This window comes from Salmo trutta, chromosome 16, assembly GCF_901001165.1.
Source record: "Salmo trutta chromosome 16, fSalTru1.1, whole genome shotgun sequence".
NCBI lineage: Eukaryota > Metazoa > Chordata > Actinopteri > Salmoniformes > Salmonidae > Salmo > Salmo trutta.
The window spans coordinates 18,033,600-18,048,142 of NC_042972.1; the positions used below are offsets into that span (position 1 = coordinate 18,033,600).

At 41.4% G+C, this 14,543-nt stretch overlaps 1 protein-coding gene across 37 annotated transcripts in view; it reads right to left on the reverse strand.

Moving 5' to 3' along the window:
• The window catches only part of cast (calpastatin), an 82,351-nt gene that overhangs the window by 13,065 nt on the left and 54,743 nt on the right, over window positions 1–14,543 (reverse strand). For 22 of the 37 annotated variants that reach the window (XM_029693216.1, XM_029693214.1, XM_029693220.1 and 19 more), the window contains 23 exons: window positions 13,206–13,286; window positions 12,733–12,810; window positions 12,398–12,466; window positions 11,994–12,116; window positions 10,987–11,031; window positions 10,655–10,783; window positions 9,810–9,932; window positions 8,983–9,027; window positions 8,776–8,877; window positions 8,585–8,665; window positions 7,995–8,030; window positions 7,014–7,100; window positions 6,739–6,819; window positions 6,259–6,336; window positions 5,924–5,992; window positions 5,324–5,446; window positions 3,626–3,706; window positions 3,155–3,232; window positions 2,820–2,888; window positions 2,332–2,454; window positions 1,689–1,733; window positions 1,357–1,485; window positions 512–634 (listed from right to left, as the gene is read on the reverse strand). In XM_029693216.1, the coding sequence (XP_029549076.1) occupies window positions 512–634; window positions 1,357–1,485; window positions 1,689–1,733; window positions 2,332–2,454; window positions 2,820–2,888; window positions 3,155–3,232; window positions 3,626–3,706; window positions 5,324–5,446; window positions 5,924–5,992; window positions 6,259–6,336; window positions 6,739–6,819; window positions 7,014–7,100; window positions 7,995–8,030; window positions 8,585–8,665; window positions 8,776–8,877; window positions 8,983–9,027; window positions 9,810–9,932; window positions 10,655–10,783; window positions 10,987–11,031; window positions 11,994–12,116; window positions 12,398–12,466; window positions 12,733–12,810; window positions 13,206–13,286 (1,998 nt within the window). The remainder of the gene's footprint in view (window positions 1–511; window positions 635–1,356; window positions 1,486–1,688; window positions 1,734–2,331; window positions 2,455–2,819; window positions 2,889–3,154; window positions 3,233–3,625; window positions 3,707–5,323; window positions 5,447–5,923; window positions 5,993–6,258; window positions 6,337–6,738; window positions 6,820–7,013; window positions 7,101–7,994; window positions 8,031–8,584; window positions 8,666–8,775; window positions 8,878–8,982; window positions 9,028–9,809; window positions 9,933–10,654; window positions 10,784–10,986; window positions 11,032–11,993; window positions 12,117–12,397; window positions 12,467–12,732; window positions 12,811–13,205; window positions 13,287–14,543) is intronic. The other 15 variants (XM_029693222.1, XM_029693223.1, XM_029693229.1 and 12 more) reach the window with 15 other exon arrangements.

The window sequence follows — 14,543 nt, forward strand, 5'->3', positions numbered from 1 at the left end:
CATAGCATCACTGCTCTTTATTAAGCTTTTACGCATCGGCCTCAAGGCCTTCATCAGAGCAGAATGCAGGTTTCTTCTTTATTCTGATCTAGTCAAATACAATTGCAGATTGGTAAAGCAGATGGCAGGTAGCCTAGCGGTTAATAATGTTGAGCCAGTAACAAAAGGTTGCTGATTCGAATCCCTGAGCCGACTAGGTGAAACATCTGTCGATGTGCCCTTGAGCAAGGCACTTTATTCTAATTGCTCCTTTAAGTCGCTCTAGATAAGAGCGTCTGCTAAATGGCTAAAATGTAAAATGGTTCAGTAGACATCCTTCACGGTTTCCAAGTCCCTGTTACTGTGTCACTGTGTTAATTCATGATCTTGGTTACATTGTGTGAAAACAGTGAAAGAATGATGATGACACAAACAAGTGATCAATGATAGCCCCCTAACCCCAGGGATAGCCCCATCCTCAAGAGCCTTGTACTGTAGTGTGGTTAATACACCAAAGTAAACTGGAGTCTACCTTAGTCTGTGGCCCCTTCAGAGAGGCATCTCCAGCCGCAGCAGCTGGTGCAGCAACAGCCGTAACCAACTTAGCAGGATCCTTTTTAGCCATGTCAACTTTGCTTGATGTGGTGGGCACACTCTATAAACACATATGGTTCAAGCCATTAGACGAGGTGCAGAGAAAAATTCAGAGTGCTGGGCATAATCTTACAGTCACAGTTTACTGGAGTGATAGGATGATTGTTAGCAGCTTGTCTGTCATTGGTAATGGAAAGGAAAGGCGCAGTGAGAAGAGAAGTACCTGACCAGAATTTGTTGTCACAGTTTAGTAGAGTAATAGGAAGGTAAACAAATCCCATCAACCTAAACCAGGTAAACAAACCCAGAAGCAACACTAGATATGGTGTGATGCAACCAGAAGAAAAAGTAAAAGTGGAAATATATTGTGGCTTCTCTGTGGTGACAACAGATGTGTCAGACATGGTTTGTCTTGACGTGTTGAGCGCAACAAAGTGTGGGCATGCTGGGAAGACTCAGTCATAGAGCTTAAAAGTAGGAGTGCCTGTTCACTTCCCACTTAGACACAAAGATACCACCAGGCCAGAAGTAAGGAAGTCCAAAGCAGAGATATGTTTTGAAATATATCGGCAGAGAGAATAGGAAGATAGAATACCATATAAAGGGGTGGAAGAATGACTAAAACCTCAAGATCACAGGAGAGATGAGGAAGACATAACACATGGAATGATGACCCAGGAAGAGTGTGTTGAATGGGGAAGTGAGCGTAAAGAGAGCCAGGTCGGGTAAAGAATAAAGATCCAAAGAGAGAGGAACCACACTCCTCGACTGTCTGCCATCTACCTTGGCTGTCTGTTTCAGAGATTCTTGAAGCGTTGGTACTTCAGCTTTCCATGGAGTTGCTGCCTCCACTACAATAATGCCACCTCCAGTGGTAGGAGGTGTAGCTTTGGCAGGGTGCATGGGTGCCGGCTACAATCAAGAATGAGATAATACTCAATGTATACAACAGAAACAGAGCAAATTCAATGTATTGACACCCTGTAACAACAGTTAATGCAATAACACTGGTTAATGTAATAACTTATCTAAATGTAATAAATGTAGATGTTTAATGTAATAAAATTGGTAAATGTAATAACTAATAATAGAGATAAAAGCGAGAGATGATTTACCTCTTTGGCTGCCTTAGCTCCTGGGGGAACTACTTCCACCTGTACCTGTAACCCAGAGCAGGAGAGGTTAGTGAATACAACACTAGGCTACTATCTGTGATACTGCTCAGCTCCTACACCCAACTGAGCTTCTGGATGGCTGTGGGCTCAATTCAACCAAACCCACATAGGTAGTACTCATGCAGGAACAAGAGCATCCTCTTTCTCATGTAGTCAAATAAAATTGCAGAATGGTAAAGCAGGTGGCAGGTAGCCGTACAGTTAAGAGCTTTGGGCCAGTAACCAAAAGGTTGCTGATTCGAATCCCTGAGCCGACTAGGTGAACAATATGTCAATGTGCCCTTGAGCGAGGTACTTAACTCTATTTGCTCTTGTAAGTCGCTCTGGATAAGAGTGTCTGCTAAATGGCTAAAATGTAAAATGGTACAGTAGACATCCTTTACTGCGTCCAATGCACTGTGAGTCTGTGTTACTGTGCCACTCTGTTAATTCATGATCTTGGATACATTGTGTGAAAACAGCGAAAGAATGACGATGACACAAACAAGGGATCAATGATAGCCCCCTAACCCCAGGGATAGCCCCATCCTCAAGAGCCTTGTACTGTACTGTGGTTAATACACCAAAGTAAACTGGAGTCTACCTTAGTCTGTGGCCCCTTCAGAGAGGCATCTCCAGCCGCGGCAGCTGGTGCAGCAACAGCCGTAACCAACTTAGCAGGATCCTTTTTAGCCATGTCAACTTTGCTTGATGTGGTGGGCACACTCTATAAACACATATGGTTCAAGCCATTAGACGAGGTGCAGAGAAGAGTTCAGAGTGCTGGGCATAATCTTACAGTCACAGTTAACTGGAGTGATAGGATGATTGTTAGCAGCTTGTCTGTCATTGGTAATGGAAAGGAAAGGCGCAGTGAGAAGACAAGTACCTGACCAGAATTTGTTGTCACAGTTTAGTAGAGTAATAGGAAGGTAAACAAACCCCGTCAACCTAAACCAGGTAAACAAACCCCGTCAACCTAAACCAGGTAAACAAACCCCGTCAACCTAAACCAGGTAAACAAATCCCATCAACCTAAACCAGGTAAACAAACCCCATCAACCTCGAAACTGTAGTCCTCATATGACAAACCTCAGCTGTCTTGGGCTTGGTGTCCAGTGGGGAGTCCAATCCTGACATCAGAGAGAAGTCATCAGCCAACTGAAACACAAACACAAGTCAATAGATAACAGCTTCACAACCCGACATAAATATAACATAGAATAGTTGAAGAGTTTGTTGTCTATTTGCATGGATCTAGCTTTTTTGATGACAAAGTACTCAACACAACAGTAGCACAGCGTCAGCTGTAACATTGGACATCCCAGTTTAACACTGGACATAAGCGTTTGTCACTGTTTATTTTGTTTTATGCATGGCTTATGTTATGTAGTCATGTAGGACCTGCTTTCTTTGGTGTTATTTACCTTTTCCACCTTAGCTTTCTTGTCAGTGGGGGGAGCAGGACACTTGGTCACAGGCGCAGACTTAAACTCTTCAGCTTTCTGGAAGAAAAGAGAGGTTATTTGGTTTGTTAAATACTCTTTCTTAGGTTCTAGTTGAGAGGAATAGGGGAAAGCTAATTTCAAGCCTTCACTAGAAAGCTGTCTTCACAGAACGTTAGCATGACATATCAGTTGTCTTAAGCAATTACAGCTGAAACTGTGTTAAAATTATATGTCATGGTCATCTTGTATGTATCATAAATACAACATGTAATTAGCATTAGCGATAGGTAGCTAGCAAGTTAGCTGTCCAACAAGCTAGGCTACATTGTACTGTGTCATTATGACTGTGCTATGTCAGTTGACATTGGTTCTCATAACAGTTTACCATCTCATGCTAATGACAGTTCTACGATGAAGGGTTGAAGAACAATATTATCAGTCTTTCTCTACCTTGATGGGAGCGGGTGGAGGTGGAGCAAAGTTGGAAAAGCCAGCAGACGAGGCATCAATGGCAACCAAATCCTCAACTTTCTGTCAACAGATGAAATATTATCGGGTTATAATGACATCTCACATTAGGGCTAGGCGATATATTGAATTCATTCGAATTGATGTTCTTGCGCGATATTCCAAATGCCTGTCTCACAAGAATCGAGGTTGTTATTTATCGTTGTTATGAGTGTTTACTTCTGCTTGTTCTCGTGTTGTATTTTTGGTCTGGTCTCTTTCGCTCCTTCTGTGCGGTGTGCACCTCCCCATTTACACGAGAGGTCTATATACAATTAAGAGATGCACGTCTCCGCCCTAACAAGCTTAGGTCCAAAATAAACCCATAGAAACGCATTGATTGGGCTTATTTTAAAAATATTTTAGTGAGAGTGAAACCTTTCGCTTTGCCTCTCCCTCTATGATTTACACACCTGCCCTCACGCCAACAAAGTTGAGAGATCACATCTTTCTCTCTGACAAGCGGTTTCAACTCGCTATTTGCATTTTAGTTTTGGTGCAACAGAATCGGTCATATGGACACCAAAACACATTGAAACATTATTTTACTGTAATATGGGATAAGTAAACTTTTGTAATGATATCCTTTTTAGGTCTCAACTACTCAAATTGCGCGCAAAGCCAACACAACTAAAACTAGAGTATGAAAGAAATTGATTGAGCTCGCGCATTGGGTACCGCTAGCAGCCTTTTAGCCAAATTCTGTTGTACTCGCTGTCTCGTCAGTGTTTAATAAATGTGCAATAAGCATAAAAAACTATTATATACGGAATTGGCAATTCGTTCTCATTCTTAGAAATACGGTAGACCACTTGAATTCAACATCTGAACAAAGTGGACAGGCTAACATGCTTTAAACAAAAAGTTGGAGACAGACAAAAGGGTGTGTTCATAACAATTCAACTGTTCAACCTTGTTCCCTAGAAAATAGATCCAAGCTGGCTAAACTGGAAATATAAAAGATTAGCTAAAGATTAACTATTGAGACCTGTGCTAATTTTATATAGCCTAATGCCTACTACAAGAAGTTAGTCATTATTAGTGAATGTGCATTATGCTTAGTTCTAGTTACATTTGTAACAAAAAAGGGCATTTTCACAGACAGACTTGAAAGCCAGATCAGTAATTATAGCAAAAAAAGCAGGTTAAACTATTTTCATAAATAATTCAATTATTAGTTGGTTTTATGGTTGTGGAAGGCTTATACACTATATACAGTGCATTCGGAAAGTATTCAGACCCCTTCACTTCTTCCACACTTTGTTACGTTACAGCCTTATTCTAAAATGGATTACATAATTTCCCCACCTTATCAATCTACACACATTACCCCATAACGACAAAGTGAAAACAGGTTTTTTTTGGTGCAAATTTCTAAAAAATAAAACCGAAATACCTTATTTACATAAAAAGGTAAAATGGTACAGTAGACATCCTTCACTCCGTCCAATGCACTGTGAGTCTGTGTTACTGTGCCACTGTGTTAATTCATGATCTTGGATACATTGTGTGAAAACAGCGAAAGAATGACGATGACACAAACAAGTGATCAATGATAGCCCCCTAACCCCAGGGATAGCCCCACCCTCAAGAGCCTTGTACTGTAGTGTGGTTAATATACCAAAGAAAACAGGATTCTACCTTAGTCTGTGGCCCCTTCAGAGAGGCATCTCCAGCCGCGGCAGCTGGTGCAGCAACAGCCGTAACCAACTTAGCAGGATCCTTTTTAGCCATGTCAACTTTGCTTGATGTGGTGGGCACACTCTATAAACACATATGGTTCAAGCCATTAGACGAGGTGCAGAGAAGAGTTCAGAGTGCTGGGCATAATCTTACAGTCACAGTTTACTGGAGTGATAGGATGATTGTTAGCAGCTTGTCTGTCATTGGTAATGGAAAGGAAAGGCGCAGTGAGAAGAGAAGTACCTGACCAGAATTTGTTGTCACAGTTTAGTAGAGTAATAGGAAGGTAAACAAATCCCATCAACCTAAACCAGGTAAACAAACCCCGTCAACCTAAACCAGGTAAACAAACCCCGTCAACCTAAACCAGGTAAACAAACCCCGTCAACCTAAACCAGGTAAACAAACCCCGTCAACCTAAACCAGATAAACAAACCCCGTCAACCTAAACCAGGTAAACAAACCCCGTCAACCTAAACCAGGTAAACAAACCCGGTCAACCTAAACCAGGTAAACAAATCCCATCAACCTAGAAACTGTAGTCCTCATATGACAAACCTCAGCTGTCTTGGGCTTGGTGTCCAGTGGGGAGTCCAATCCTGACATCAGAGAGAAGTCATCAGCAAACTGAAACACAAACACAAGTCAATAGATAACAGCTTCACAACCCGACACAAATATAACATAGAATAGTTGAAGAGTTTGTTGTCTATTTGCATGGATCTAGCTTTTTTGATGACAAAGTACTCAACACAACAGTAGCACAGCGTCAGCTGCAACATTGGACATCCCAGTTTAACACTGGACATAAGCGTTTGTCACTGTTAATTTTGTTTTATGCATGGCTTATGTTATGTAGTCATGTAGGACCTGCTTTCTTTGGTGTTATTTACCTTTTCCACCTTAGCTTTCTTGTCAGTGGGGGGAGCAGGACACTTGGTCACAGGCGCAGACTTAAACTCTTCAGCTTTCTGGAAGAAAAGAGAGAGATTATTTGGTTTGTTAAATACTGTTTCTTAGGTTCTAGTTAAGAGGAACAGGGGAACGTTCATTTGAAGCCTTCACCAGAAAGCTGTTTTTACAGAACATTAAAATGACATCACAGTTGTGACAAACTATTACAGCTGACACTGTCAAAATGATATGACATGGTCATCTTGTAAGCATCATAAATATGTCATGACATGATAAGCAGTAGGTGGCTAGGAAGTTAGCTGTCCAACAAGGTAGCCTACATTGTGCTATGTGTCATTATGACTGTGTTATGTCAGTTGACACAACTTGACATTGGTTCTCATAACAGTTTACCATCTCATGCTAATGACAGTTTTACGATGAAGGGATGAAGAAAAATATGATCAGTCTTTGTCTACCTTGATGGGAGCGGGTGGAGGTGGAGCAAAGTTTGAGAAGCCAGCAGACAAGGCATCAATGGCACCCAAGTCTTCCACTTTCTGTCAACAGATTAAATATCATTGGGTTATAATGACACCTCACTTCTTATTTACAGTATCACTGGTTAGGACCTCAGTCTCACCCAAAAGACCATAGGACTAATAATCATTCTGTAACGTTATGCATGTTTTAGGGAACAGGGCTCAAATTGATTTATAAGTGATTATAACCTGTTAATAGTGCAAAGTCTCACCTTCTCCTGTTTCTGAGGGATGGGAGCCATAGAGGTTGTGAACCCAAAGGACAGGGAGTCCAGAGCCTCATCTGTGCTCATGGGTTTCTGATACAAGTAAACAAACAAGCAAACAAATAACCTCAGTTATACACAAAGCATTACAGTAACAGTTTTGTCTTCAAATACACCACTAGAGGGCATGTCAAAATAACTCCAACCATTTAAAGGAGACCAGGAGCAAAAGAACCGACACACCCAGCAATCACATTTCCTAGAATGTAAATCACAACAAAGCACTCCGCAAAGGACTCCGAGCAGAAACTCTTTACAAAACATCAGATTTGGCAGGAAGCCTAGTGGTTAAGAGCATTGGGCCAGTAACTTAAAGGTTGCTGGTTAGAATCCCTGAAGCGGATTCAAATGTAAATGTAATAAAAACACGCTTTATAACCAAATGTGCAACTTTAGACAACTCACTTATGACAACATGCCTCAGGGGTAAAAGACTTTGCCTCCTGTCCTAACAAGCTCTTAGAAGCAGAGGTATACTACACAGAGAACTACAGTACAAAACAAGGTGTGGCCCAGAGGGAGAATGTGTGTGCAAGTGTGTATAGGTGAATAGGTGTGGAGTAATGAGTGATTGTGTGTTGACTATTTATCTGTTGTTAGTGTGTGGGTGTGTTTATAAAGGATGGGTTTAGCAGAACTTGAGCCAGCTGGATGAGGTGGGTCAAATGTTGTTTGCAGAGCCAACACCCCACAGTGCAAATCAACATTCCACACTGTAGAGGTACCCAAAACTGTCAGAAGAGACCATGGGATGGTCTATGGTTTGTTTAGTTCCTTTAGTGTGTGTGTGTGTGTGTGTGTGTGTGTGTGTGCGCGCACATGCATTAGTATGTGGGTATGTGTGAAAGATTGAGAGGAGAAAGTCATTATCTCAATATTTCTCCCCAGCATACAGTGTATTCCCTAGAAGTAAATACAATGACTTACCGGGACATCTTTTGGCTTGACATCTGCAACTGGGGCCTATGAAAATGTAATTTAACATTGTAATTCAATATAATAAAAGTTCATTAATTACATATTTTTATTGAATAAGCCTAGATTTAAATAAAATCTGATCATGTTATGACAAAAGAATGGCAAAAGAATGTTAAAAGAGTGGTAACTATATACAGGCTTTTTTGGCCTAGTCCAGAAACAAACCCTAGTCCATCATATAAATCTGAAAGAAAAGGATAGATATGGTAGTAACTCCATCTTGTCATCTGATCAGCTTGGTGAAAATGTGTCCATATTGCTAACACCTATCCATTCCTCTCAGATTAACACAAGTGTCCAGGGGCTAGGACAGGGTCTAGGGGTTGTTTCTGGATGGGGCATATCTCTCTGTTGGAAGACCTGATAACCAAGGGGTTCCAGTCAAATGTGTCATGTTAAAGGGAGTACTGCAGTACAATGCTAAAGATACATACAAACTCAAAGCTCTCTAACAGCAGAAGGCTGAGGGTTGGATTAAGATGCTGAAGTGATGATGATGAGGAAGAACACTGGAGGAGGAGGGTGATTTAAAGACTGACCATGTCTTCAAATCGGTATCCTGGGGGCAGTGGGCAGTCGTCCCCCCCACATATCACTCCCTTCTTTGAGGTCAATCCATGCTGTGTGACATATACAACAACACACACTGTTTTACATGGTGACCGGGTGCACACACACAACCCAATCTAACTTGCACTGTGCACACACACACTCTGTGAAGGTTCTGTACCTCTATCACCTCTGGCCCGGTGTATACATGGGCTGCAGGGGCGAAAGACTCTGATGAGGGTAAGGAATCAGCCAGGGCATCGAACGGGTCCACAGCAAGCTCCTACACATGATGCAACAAAACTCAAACACGAGCAATGCAACTCCATGCCAATCATTTTAGTGCAATATCAATCCCACATAGAGACAAGATATATGGATGATTTACCTCTTTGGCTGCCTTAGCTCCTGGGGGAACTACTTCCACCTGTACCTGTAACCCAGAGCAGGAGAGGTTAGTGAATACAACACTAGGCTACTATCTGTGATACTGCTCAGCTCCTACACCCAACTGAGCTTCTGGATGGCTGTGGGCTCAATTCAACCAAACCCACATAGGTAGTACTCCTGCAGGAACAAGAGCATCCTCTTTCTCATGTAGTCAAATTTCAAAAGGCACTTGCACATCTGAGCTATCTTTGTTGCAGGTGCATTGTAACAACTGCATAACATGAGAAAAAAGAAGAAACTCGCACACTGCTCTTCATAGTATCACTGCTCTTTATTAAGCTTTTACGCATCGGCCTCAAGGCCTTCATCAGAGCAGAATGCAGGTTTCTTCTTTATTCTGATCTAGTCAAATACAATTGCAGATTGGTAAAGCAGATGGCAGGTAGCCTAGCGGTTAATAATGTTGAGCCAGTAACAAAAGGTTGCTGATTCGAATCCCTGAGCCGACTAGGTGAAACATCTGTCGATGTGCCCTTGAGCAAGGCACTTTATTCTAATTGCTCCTTTAAGTCGCTCTAGATAAGAGCGTCTGCTAAATGGCTAAAATGTAAAATGGTTCAGTAGACATCCTTCACGGTTTCCAAGTCCCTGTTACTGTGTCACTGTGTTAATTCATGATCTTGGTTACATTGTGTGAAAACAGTGAAAGAATGACAAGGAAACAAACAAGTGATCAATGATAGCCCCCTAACCCCAGGGATAGCCCCATCCTCAAGAGCCTTGTACTGTAGTGTGGTTAATACACCAAAGTAAACTGGAGTCTACCTTAGTCTGTGGCCCCTTCAGAGAGGCATCTCCAGCCGCAGCAGCTGGTGCAGCAACAGCCGTAACCAACTTAGCAGGATCCTTTTTAGCCATGTCAACTTTGCTTGATGTGGTGGGCACACTCTATAAACACATATGGTTCAAGCCATTAGACGAGGTGCAGAGAAGAGTTCAGAGTGCTGGGCATAATCTTACAGTCACAGTTAACTGGAGTGATAGGATGATTGTTAGCAGCTTGTCTGTCATTGGTAATGGAAAGGAAAGGAGCAGTGAGAAGAGAAGTACCTGACCAGAATTTGTTGTCACAGTTTAGTAGAGTAATAGGAAGGTAAACAAATCCCATCAACCTAAACCAGGTAAACAAACCCAGAAGCAACACTAGATATGGTGTGATGCAACCAGAAGAAAAAGTAAAAGTGGAAATATATTGTGGCTTCTCTGTGGTGACAACAGATGTGTCAGACATGGTTTGTCTTGACGTGTTGAGCGCAACAAAGTGTGGGCATGCTGGGAAGACTCAGTCATAGAGCTTAAAAGTAAGAGTGCCTGTTCACTTCCCACTTAGACACAAAGATACCACCAGGCCAGAAGTAAGGAAGTCCAAAGCAGAGATATGTTTTGAAATATATCGGCAGAGAGAATAGGAAGATAGAATACCATATAAAGGGGTGGAAGAATGACTAAAACCTCAAGATCACAGGAGAGATGAGGAAGACATAACACATGGAATGATGACCCAGGAAGAGTGTGTTGAATGGGGAAGTGAGCGTAAAGAGAGCCAGGTCGGGTAAAGAATAAAGATCCAAAGAGAGAGGAACCACACTCCTCGACTGTCTGCCATCTACCTTGGCTGTCTGTTTCAGAGATTCTTGAAGCGTTGGTACTTCAGCTTTCCATGGAGTTGCTGCCTCCACTACAATAATGCCACCTCCAGTGGTAGGAGGTGTAGCTTTGGCAGGGTGCATGGGTGCCGGCTACAATCAAGAATGAGATAATACTCAATGTATACAACAGAAACAGAGCAAATTCAATGTATTGACACCCTGTAACAACAGTTAATGCAATAACACTGGTTAATGTAATAACTTATCTAAATGTAATAAATGTAGATGTTTAATGTAATAAAATTGGTAAATGTAATAACTAATAATAGAGATAAAAGCGAGAGATGATTTACCTCTTTGGCTGCCTTAGCTCCTGGGGGAACTACTTCCACCTGTACCTGTAACCCAGAGCAGGAGAGGTTAGTGAATACAACACTAGGCTACTATCTGTGATACTGCTCAGCTCCTACACCCAACTGAGCTTCTGGATAGATGTGGGCTCAATTCAACCAAACCCACATAGGTAGTACTCATGCAGGAACAAGAGCATCCTCTTTCTCATGTAGTCAAATAAAATTGCAGAATGGTAATGCAGGTGGCAGGTAGCCGTACAGTTAAGAGCTTTGGGCCAGTAACCAAAAGGTTGCTGATTCGAATCCCTGAGCCGACTAGGTGAACAATATGTCAATGTGCCCTTGAGCGAGGTACTTAACTCTATTTGCTCTTGTAAGTCGCTCTGGATAAGAGTGTCTGCTAAATGGCTAAAATGTAAAATGGTACAGTAGACATCCTTTACTGCGTCCAATGCACTGTAAGTCTGTGTTACTGTGCCACTCTGTTAATTCATGATCTTGGATACATTGTGTGAAAACAGCGAAAGAATGACGATGACACAAACAAGTGATCAATGATAGCCCCCTAACCCAAGGGATAGCCCCACCCTCAAGAGCCTTGTTGTCACGTCCTGACCATAGTAAGTTGTTATTTTCTACGGTAGAGTGGTCAGGGCGTGACAGGGGGTGTTTATCTGTTTTTGTATGTCTATGTTCAGTTCTAGTTTTTGTATTTCTATGTTGGTCGTTCTTTGGCATGACCTCCAATTAGAGGTAGCTGGTTGTCGTTGTCTCTAATTGGAGGCCATATTTAAGTTGATGTTTGTCCCACCTGTCCTTGTGGGTGATTATATTTCGTGAGTCACGGTTTGTTGTTTTCCCTTCAGTGTTTTGTTAAGCGCATTTTAGTTTCAGAGTAAATAAATTATGTGGAATTACGAAAACACTGCATCTTGGTCCGTTCCTTATCACAGCCGTGACACTTGTACTGTAGTGTGGTTAATTCACCAAAGTAAACTGGAGTCTACCTTAGTCTGTGGCCCCTTCAGAGAAGCATCTCCAGCCGCGGCAGCTGGTGCAGCAACAGCCGTAACCAACTTAGCAGGATCCTTTTTAGCCATGTCAACTTTGCTTGATGTGGTGGGCACACTCTATAAACACATATGGTTCAAGCCATTAGACGAGGTGCAGAGAAGAGTTCAGAGTGCTGGGCATAATCTTACAGTCACAGTTTACTGGAGTGATAGGATGATTGTTAGCAGCTTGTCTGTCATTGGTAATGGAAAGGAAAGGCGCAGTGAGAAGAGAAGTACCTGACCAGAATTTGTTGTCACAGTTTAGTAGAGTAATAGGAAGGTAAACAAATCCCATCAACCTAAACCAGGTAAACAAATCCCATCAACCTAGAAACTGTAGTCCTCATATGACAAACCTCAGCTGTCTTGAGCTTGGTGTCCAGTGGGGAGTCCAATCCTGACATCAGAGAGAAGTCATCAGCCAACTGAAACACAAACACAAGTCAATAGATAACAGCTTCACAACCCGACATAAATATAACATAGAATAGTTGAAGAGTTTGTTGTCTATTTGCATGGATATAGCTTTTTTGATGACAAACTACTCAACACAACAGTAGCACAGCGTCAGCTGCAACATTGGACATCCCAGTTTAACACTGGACATAAGCGTTTGTCACTGTTTATTTTGTTTTATGCATGGCTTATGTTATGTAGTCATGTAGGACCTGCTTTCTTTGGTGTTATTTACCTTTTCCACCTTAGCTTTCTTGTCAGTGGGGGGAGCAGGACACTTGGTCACAGGCGCAGACTTAAACTCTTCAGATTTCTGGAAGAAAAGAGAGAGATTATTTGGTTTGTTAAATACTGTTTCTTAAGTTCTAGTTGAGAGGAATAGGGGAAAGCTAATTTCAAGCCTTCACTAGAAAGCTGTCTTCACAGAACGTTAGCATGACATATCAGTTGTCTTAAGCAATTACAGCTGAAACTGTGTTAAAATTATATGTCATGGTCATCTTGTATGTATCATAAATACAACATATAATTAGCATTAGCAGTAGGTAGCTAGCAAGTTAGCTGTCTAACAAGCTAGGCTACATTGTACTGTGTCATTATGACTGTGCTATGTCAGTTGACATTGGTTCTCATAACAGTTTACCATCTCATGCTAATGACAGTTCTACGATGAAGGGTTGAAGAACAATATTATCAGTCTTTCTCTACCTTGATGGGAGCGGGTGGAGGTGGAGCAAAGTTGGAAAAGCCAGCAGACGAGGCATCAATGGCAACCAAATCCTCAACTTTCTGTCAACAGATGAAATATTATCGGGTTATAATGACATCTCACATTAGGGCTAGGCGATATATTGAATTCATTCGAATTGATGTTCTTGCGCGATATTCCAAATGCCTGTCTCACAAGAATCGAGGTTGTTATTTATCGTTGTTATGAGCGTTTACTTCTGCTTGTTCTCGTGTTGTATTTTTGGTCTGGTCTCTTTCGCTCCTTCTGTGCGGTGTGCACCTCCCCATTTACACGAGAGGTCTATATACAATTAAGAGATGCACGTCTCCGCCCTAACAAGCTTAGGTCCAAAATAAACCCATAGAAACGCATTGATTGGGCTTATTTTAAAAATATTTTAGTGAGAGTGAAACCTTTCGCTTTGCCTCTCCCTCTATGATTTACACACCTGCCCTCACGCCAACAAAGTTGAGAGATCACATCTTTCTCTCTGACAAGCGGTTTCAACTCGCTATTTGCATTTTAGTTTTGGTGCAACAGAATCGGTCATATGGACACCAAAACACATTGAAACATTATTTTACTGTAATAGGGGACAAGTAAACTTTTGTAATGATATCCTTTTTAGGTCTCAACTACTCAAATTGCGCGCAGAGCCGACACAACTAAAACTAGAGTATGAAATAAATTGATTGAGCTCGCGCATTGGGTACCGCTAGCAGCCAAATTCTGTTGTACTCGCTGTCTCGTCAGTGTTTAATAAATGTGCAATAAGCATAAAAAACTATTATATACGGAATTGGCAATTCGTTCTCATTCTTAGAAATACGGTAGATCACTTGAATTCAACATCTGAACAAAGTGGACAGGCTAACATGCTTTAAACAAAAAGTTGGAGACAGACAAAAGGGTGTGTTCATAACAATTCAACTGTTCAACCTTGTTCCCTAGAAAATAGATCCAAGCTGGCTAAACTGGAAATATAAAAGATTAGCTAAAGATTAGCTATTGAGACCTGTGCTAATTTTATATAGCCTAATGCCTACTACAAGAAGTTAGTCATTATTAGTGAATGTGCATTATGCTTAGTTCTAGTTACATTTGTAACAAAAAAGGGCATTTTCCCAGACAGACTTGAAAGCCAGATCAGTAATTATAGCAAAAAAAGCAGGTTAAACTATTTTGATAAATAATTCAATTATTAGTTGGTTTTATGGTTGTGGAAGGCTTATACACTATATACAGTGCATTCAGAAAGTATTCAGACCCCTTCACTTCTTCCACACTTTGTTACGTTACAGCCTTATTCTAAAATG